The 8,432-nt window shown below is 41.6% G+C and overlaps 1 protein-coding gene across 1 annotated transcript; it reads right to left on the minus strand.

The window, feature by feature from the left end:
- Positions 1–5,168: 5,168 nt before the first annotated feature.
- On the minus strand, positions 5,169–8,229 carry LOC124060973. The gene has a single exon (XM_046392430.1). The coding sequence runs from the start codon at positions 8,006–8,008 to the stop codon at positions 5,843–5,845; it is 2,166 nt and encodes a 721-aa protein (XP_046248386.1). The 5' UTR covers positions 8,009–8,229; the 3' UTR covers positions 5,169–5,842.
- Between the last annotated feature and the right edge of the window lie 203 nt (positions 8,230–8,432).

The following is an 8,432-nucleotide window of genomic DNA, read 5'->3' on the forward strand; positions in this document are numbered from 1 at the left end:
ACAGAGACCAGGTCGAAACAGAAAGGGTTTGAGTATAAGGATAGGTAAGAAATGAAATAAATAAATACAAATCAGTGTCAAGAACCTTTATTGCAATTTTGAGACCATCACAGTCAAAAAAAAAGGAAGCTAGTTTATGTTCCTTTGCATAGCATACCTTTGCGGATTGCCTGTCCACAGCTTGAAATGATGTATCCCCAATATCACCAGGAGCTCTCTTGCTGAGTGGACAGAAAATCAAGGTTTAATTCATATTGTGATAAAAATCTGGATGTGGTTGAATCTAAGACATGCTGAGCAGGAGCTATGTGGAGCAGACGTGAGAGCGTAGCCTTTTCAGAGCGTCACACAGCAGGGTGCTGAGCTGCTCCTCAGCCCTCTCTGCCTTCACTGTAAAGCTAAAAACTCTGCTCAGGGATTCTTTCTGCTCGACTACAGGGAGAGGAGCACAAAACACAGGTACCAAAAGTAATTATCAAATTACCTCAGCCTTTCTTGCTCCCATTTAATCTGTTTGTAGCACATCAGGCTAATAATACATCAGGATATTAAATGTGGCCCTCTGCTGAGGTAATAATTACAGTGGCTTTAGTTTTCAATGAAAGGGAACAAATGAACAAAATTAGGTCAGTGTGAAAACTCTGCTAAAACATAAGTTCTCTTTCAGGTCTTGGTCTGTCTGGTGTTTGGTTTAATTTTACTGAGAGAGAAAAGTAAATGAGAAGGACTTTACAAGTCTATCAACAAAAACATTTAACGTTTAATAAGTTTGTTTGCACTATAGTAAAGCAGCATATTCTTGCCTCATACCTTTAACTGACAGCACATGACTAGTTACAGTATGCACATGTACAGCATGTATGTGTATTATTTTTAGCATATATCATGTAAAGGTGTTTTTCTATTTTTCCAACACAGGGAGTGGGCCAGTGGCACTCCATCAGTTGACACACACACTCTGCACACACTATACACACACTATGCTCCCACAAGCATATTGTTTGTCCTCACCTTAACTTTGACTGTGATGTTTCTAATAAATTCCATTGTATGCAACTCCTTCTCACCGTTTTACAACTGTCTTTAAATAACTGTGTATTAAAGTGATGATATATAAGGTGTGTAATGATAATGTACCATCAAATTTGATGCAGCAGACTGAGTTTATTCAGGCAGGGTTTCCTCATGTTTCTCACAACACAGTACATTTTAAGTTATATGACCCCTTGGGATTTTGTTTTACCATCTAAATTAAATGTAGTTTCAACAGTGTAATCTTTATCTCAAATATGTATAGCAGCTGAGTGCAGAGTGGCCAGTGCAGGTTAATTTTCTCAATCCCATTACCTGCTCCAATCCCAGATTGTAAGAAACTATACTGTACTTTGGTCTTCCCTAAAATATTTTGCTAAAGAGGTATGTAGCACAAATGCCACTGAATGATTACAGAAATATAGAACTGCTACAGACAGCAGTAAGTCTCCCCTCACTCCTTTGTGACTTCACATTGCTACTCGACACTTTGATCATGAAGGTGACTCTACTCCATAAAATACATGCTATAATATAGTATAGAATTAAGTATCTATAAGTAATTATAGTAGTATATTATAGATCCATGTCAAAACTGACAGAATGTCTGGACTGAGAGAAAAGAGCACGATTACAAATCTGCTACTTCAGCACCACTGCCATGGATTTATCAATGTGCTGCACACTTAAAGGAACAGTTCACCCAAAAATGAAAATAAAAATTCAGTTATTTTGTACTTGGTCCCAATGCCGATGAAATGATGAGTGAAATTTCTTAGTCCACAGAAACATTTCAGAAACTTCACAGCAAAACAGTTTTGTAGCCTTTTCTTAAACAAATGAAGAAGCTGAGGACTTTAAAACCTTTAAACAAAAATGAACAAACAAACAAATTTTTTTTTTCTTGGGGCTTCCAGAGACTTGGATTATGCCAAATGAGCTGAAGAAAGCCATTTTATATTTTATTTCAGTTTTATTTAAATTTGAACTTTAATTTGATTTTGACCCCTTAATAACACATCCCACAACCCATTTCTACTTACATTAACCTACAAGACTGGGTTGGACTAGTTGTTTATCGAACTGTTCCAAAGTTATGTATTACTGTTAAGTTAACTACTAAATTCAAAGTAGCCAGGTTGCACCATCAAAACATTAGAGATCTCTTTCAGACATTACTTTGTTTTATTTGTGCATACATGTGTACATGTTTCAGAATGAGCAATAAGCAATTAGCAATGCTCATGCAGTTTACAGTGTGTGGAAAACACTGTGCTAATATTATGCCATTATGCTAACCTAGCAACTGTTGGTTCATTTGGGCTAATGTTGCTTACTCTTCAATCTCAATGGGCCATTTCTTGGCAAAGCTAATGTACATATTAATGTCAATGCTAATATTAATTTAGCATATTCAGTAAGCCCTGTTAGCAACAGCTACAGCTGGTAGTTACTGTGTGTAAAAATAGCTGTACCTAACTGCTTTTTAGAGATGTGTGAATCTCCACTTAAATATTAAATATTTAATAATATTTATATTTATAACATATATTTATAACTGAACTTGTGGAGTAACTGGCTGAAGGTGCTTCATGGCCAAAGTCTTTTTTAACTGGACATGTCCAGTTGGATAGTGGGTCATCATCAATTCCATGTGTTTAGCTGTTGGTGTTTGGCCTAAAGCAGCTCTCTATGTTCAAAATTTCCATAACTGTATTCAGAGGAGCAGCATAGCAGCCTTTCTGCCTCCCATGTCTGAACATATTCACACTCAGTGACAACGAGAACCTTCCTCCTTTCATAACCATTCCTCCGTCTGTGGAACGCGTTCCTACCATCCATTGTCACTGCATTAACCGTAGGCTAGCATAAAAGTAATTGGAAACTGATGCAAGCCAAAGCTTCAATTAATGCACCACCAAAGTCCCCGTTCTGTGTAATCGGCAATAATGGTTTCATGTTTGGGAGGGCGTTTGGTCACTCGCATTCAGCACTCACCTCCTGACAGAGACTGTTAAACCCTGCTCAAAATCCCCACTCCACAGTAATCTTCATTTCAGTCATTTTCCTTCTTCTTCCATCTCTGATGACAGCTCTAGTGTCTTCGCATTGCTTGCAGTCAGATCGTGCGCCCGAGTGAACAGGAGGTGTAATTGACTACTGACAACTCAGCGACAGGATTCTTAATTATTACTCTAGGGTATGGTGGCTGGCTGGCCTGGGTTCAGCTCTCTTACTGAGTATGCTAACAGAGTCATTTTCCTCTTCTCTGTGAATATTGAAATGCAGTTTTGTTCGCTGCATGTCCGCGTCAGACCCCGAGACTTTTGAATTTAGAGGATGATTGCAAATGAAATGCATGTGCTGTTAGTTTAATGCTGCACAAATTTTACTCAAGTGCACTGCAGGCTATAGAAGTGGGTCTCTGGCACTGCAACCATATCATTTACTGACCCTATCAGTGCTGCTGCAACCTAGTGTATTACAGTTGCTCTTTGTGAGAATTCAGAATTTGATATACATGTTTTATTAGTGACTATTACTTAAAAATATATAATGTTTAGAGTCTACATGATACCTTTTGCTTGCTTTGCCTTTGTGTGTCAACATTTCATCTGCCCTGACAGTGATAGGACATTACAGTGACACTTCTTCTGTAACTAGTTCTAGACAAGAGCATAATTCCTCTGGTCCTTGCCTGTTTGTGCCTGCACTGGGCCTGCTCAGTGTGATAGTGCAGAGTAAAGCGGGTGAGCACTGCTTTGTGCTGCAGTCTGTATCTTTTGTGCGGGTGGATATGGAAGAGGGCGTGAAACAATTGGACAAAATGGCCCTAATGTGCTTAAAGAATCTTCTGTCTTTAATCAAAGCTCACACACATGCACCACAAAGGCAGACAGAGCAAACCCAATTCTCCGCTGCTTCTGCAGAGTGACTGTTCCTCTCCTGGCTTCAGTGCTTCTTGTCTTTGTGCTGGGAATCAGGATCAGGTTGGCTTTGTGTTTTGTTTTTTTTTTCCCCTCATCTGTCATTCTCATAGATTCATTGCCTCATCTCTTAAGGAAGAGACAACAGGGATTTGGCTTTAAGAACAGACAGCAAAGTGCAACTTTGTTTATGTGTTGTTATGACTATATCCCATTGTTTGATCCCTTGATCCACTCAGAAGCCATCATTTGCCAGAGAACTATTTCACATATTCATTACATCTTAAATAGCTGAAATTAAAAGTAAATACTGTCAGGATTTTAACTAAATTGACCATTAGCTAAAACCCTCATCTTAAAGGTGATTGTCTACTCAGACCTTTGCAGTGGTGTCTCAGTGGATAAGCTTAGGATTTCTGCATGTGCCAAAGCAGTGTGCCTGGGACTGAAATCAAAGTGGTACACTGCACTTAAACCTGCAGTGCGGGACTTTTACATATAAATTAACACCCGTTAAATTAAATCCCTTGCCAAATGAGTTCACACAATGCTGATTAAGCCAGTCACCATCATGCTTTACCTGAGTTTTTGAGCCTGTGGACACTTTTCTGCACTGGCACACTGGTAATGATCCTTTACATCAACCAGTAATGATTACTTTGCTGGAGCTGAATGGGGTAGCAATGTAGCAGTGGAGTAGGCAGGGCCTATGGTGTCATAAACATGTTGATAAGTCTGTGTAACCGCTTTCACTTTAAGTTCTGCACTGCAGGTTGAAAGAGTTTGAAAGGTAATGTCTTTTTCTTTAGCATTTCCAAAAGCAAAAACACAAGAGCAAAATGGCAAGAAATGAATTAAACACTTTGTTTGTCTGCTCTTACATAATTTGAGATTGTTAGCAAGTCTGTCTAATTAGCTTACTACCTGAAGTAACCTAAGAACCTTGCTGCCTCCAAGGCCGAGGAGAGCATGCAGCTGTGTGCTCCTGGATGTTGTCAGAGTTCAGGCTAATGTTAGCGGCCCTGTCCTGCTCCTAACTGGAGCTTTACACTTGAGGAACCACAGCCAAAATTACCCAATAACATGTATTTACCACCATCATCCTAAGAGCCTTAATTCTCTTCTAACATCAAAAGTGAAAAAAACATTTAATAAGAATGTAAGCCAACCAACAGGTGTATGTTAATACATTTGTATGTCCTGTCGTGGAAATTTTTCTCTTTGCTGCTGGTGAATAATGAAATAGAGACTTCTGCCGGCCGACAAGGTTTTATTTTCTTTGCAAAGAAAAGGTCAGTCAACACGCGAGCGGTCAAAGTGAAGAAAGACCCCGAGCATGGGGAGACCTAAACATTTATACATGAGGGACAGCCCCTCATCATGTGTTTTACAACCTTTTGTCTTAATTCGAGGGGCACCCCCCTCCTCTCCCAAGTTATGCTTCTGACCTCCTGCTGGTGTGCTTCACCCCAGGTTGTCCTGCATGACCTCGCACCTAGGTGCAAAAGTGGGTTTTAGGGTTCACATCCTACAGAGATAAGAGGATCTTGTACCTTATCTTAACAGCAGGGAGGTTGAGTGTCCCAAATAGGTTTGTGGGACTGTGGGAACGGGGAGGTTGTGTGTCTCTCGTGACTGAAACAATGAAAGCTGGATTTTTACCATTACAATTCTCCCTTTTGATTATTTAATAATCATTAACGAATTTGACCTGATCGCCAAATTTCAGGATACACGGTGCAGGTGAATGTTGTATTTTGTCCTTCTGTAAGAGTGACAGTTTTGGCAGGTTTGTAGGTGTAGGCTTCTGTTAGCACAGTCCAACATGCTAGGGTCAGGGTCAGGTGATACATGGTGTTTGTGTTGTTGATCAAACCGGGGGTCTAGTTGGTGGTTGCTGAATCTACGGAGTTATCCCTCGTGTCGTGCTTTTTTTGCGCTTGTTCGTCCTCGCGTTGTCCGTCTCCGCGGCGTCCGTCCTCACGTTGTTCAAGTCGACAGCTGGATTCCTCTGTTGGTTCAGGGACCTTTTTGCAGTGGCTGGCGTGAACCCACGTTGCTCTCTCAGCGACCTTCACTGCCGTGTGTGTTGTCAGGAGTACCTGGAATGGGCCTCGCCAGCGTTTGGAGTGCCAGTGTTTTCTCCTGAAATCTTTTATCACCACCCAGTCGCCAGGTTGGAAATCATGCAGTGGTGTGGAGGCTGGTTGTGGAAGGGCTGATTTCACCTGTTGAGAGATTTGAGAGAGAGTAGATGATAAGTTTTTGCAATATTGTAACATGTCATCGTCACATAAGCCGGTAGAGGGGAGTGGCCTGGTTACAGGTTCCACTCCTAGGGATGGGGGTCTGCCGAAAAGAATTTCGAAAGGGCTCATGTTCACTCTAGATCTTTTCCTCATTCTTATGTGTGTTAGAACAATAGGCAGAGCTTTTGTCCATGGCAGCCCCGTTTCCTCGCAACATTTTGCTAGTTTTGACTTCAACGTGCCATTTTCTCGTTCAACTGCACCTGCACTGGCAGGGTGGTAAGCACAATGTGTTCTGAGGTCGATGCCAAGAAATTCACTGATTTGGGTTATTGCAGTGTTGACAAAGGGTGTACCATTATCACTGCTTAGTTTAGTTGGTATTCCCCATCTGGGAATAATTTCTGTTAGCAGAGCCTTTGCTACCACTTGGCTGCTTTGGTATCTTGCTGGGAAAGCTTCAACCCATTTTGACCACATATCAACCATCACCAAGCAGTATTTCTTCCCTTCTGCTGGTGAAAGTTCTATGAAGTCCATCATCAAGTGTTCAAATGGCCTATCTGGTGGTGGGTGTGCGGCGTGTGTGATTGTTTTGGTTTTACCTGCGTTATGTGTTGCACAAACCATGCATGATTGACAAAACTTCTGTGCATGAACTGAAAAACCTTTGGTGAACCAGTGTCGAGTTATGATATCCAACATCCCCCCTTTTGACACGTGGTCCAACCCATGTGTCAACTTTGCAAAGTGAGGAAAGAAATGTTTGGGCAGACAAGGTTTGCCGTCGGGTCCTCGCCACACTTCTTCTTTCTGTGTGGCACCACAGCGTCTCCACAACGTCTTTTCTTGTGGTGTGGCAAAGGTTTGCATTGCTGTAAGAGAGCTTGGAATAGAGACGGGGGTTGAAGCAAGCAAAGGATTAAGGATGGTGGGCTGGAGTGCAGCTCTTTTTGCAGCAGCATCAGCTCTCGCATTCCCTAGGGAAACCAAATCTGAGTTGTTAGTATGGGCAGGGCATTTGCAAACAGCAATTGAAGTTGGGAGCAAAATGGCATCTAGAAGAGCTGCAACCTTGTCATGATGGAGAATGGGTTTTCCATCAGATTTTAAAAATTGTCTGTGTTTCCACAGAGTACCGAAATCATGTACCACACCAAATGCATATCTGGAATCAGTGTAGATGGTTACAGTCTTGTTGTTTGCCAGTTTGCATGCCTCTGTCAATGCTGTGAGTTCTGCTGCTTGTGCAGAATAGTGAGAGGGAAGTGAGCCTGAAACAAGAGTTTCATGATTAGTGACAACAGCAAATCCAACTCTGTTGCGACCTGTCTGTGGGTCACGGGAGGCAGATCCATCTACAAAAACAACCAAATCAGGATTAGTTAATGGAGTTTCTTGCAGGTCCGGTCTTGGAGAGCAGACCTGTTGGAGGACGGCAACACAGTTATGTTCTTGTCCATCGTCAGGTGTGGGAAGGAGAGTGGCAGGATTTAAAACATTGCATCTTTTTATAGTGATGTTAGGCATTTCTAAAAGCACAGTGTTGTATCTTAACCATCGTGCTGTGGAGAGATGAGAAGTTTTTTGTTCGAGCAAAATCATGGACACAGCATGTGGGACGAGGAGGGTCACATCAGAGTAGCTCACAATGTCTCGGGAGGCCATGATTGCCTTTTCAGCAGCAGCCACAGCTCTGAGACATCTTGGGAGGCCTGCAGCCACAGGATCTAGTTTTGAAGAAAAGTAAGCTACAGGCCTTAGTCTATTTCCGTGATCCTGCAGCAACACAGAAGTCATGTATCCATTTTTCTCGTCTACCGTTTGAGTGAAAGATTTGGTAGGATCAGGTAGACCTAATGTTGGGGCGGTCTGTAAGGCAAGTTTCAGCTCAGTGAAAGACTGTTCTGCTTCAAGAGTCCATGTGATCTTATCTTGTGATTGTAGACCTTTGCCATGAATGAGGGAGGAGAGTGGAGCTTCAAGAATGGCATAGTTTAAAATGAATTGTCTACAATAAGAACACATGTCCAGAAACGACATCATTTGTTTTTTTTGTGATGGGTTTTGGAATATTCTGAATTGCATCTACTCTTTTTGGTGAAAGAGTCTTCCCTTCAGAAGTGATGACGTGTCCTAAGAAAACAACCTTTTCCTGAACAAACTGAAGTTTGGACAGACTGGCTTTGTGACCAGTGTTAGCCAGATGCTTCAAGAGTTTTAC

Source organism: Scatophagus argus, chromosome 6 (genome assembly GCF_020382885.2).
Source record: "Scatophagus argus isolate fScaArg1 chromosome 6, fScaArg1.pri, whole genome shotgun sequence".
NCBI classification, from domain to species: Eukaryota; Metazoa; Chordata; class Actinopteri; family Scatophagidae; genus Scatophagus; species Scatophagus argus.

Coding starts and splice junctions, on each gene's coding strand:
- LOC124060973 (XM_046392430.1), bottom strand. CDS start 8,008: ATGACTTCTGTGTTGCTGCAGGATCACGGAAATAGACTAAGGCCTGTA.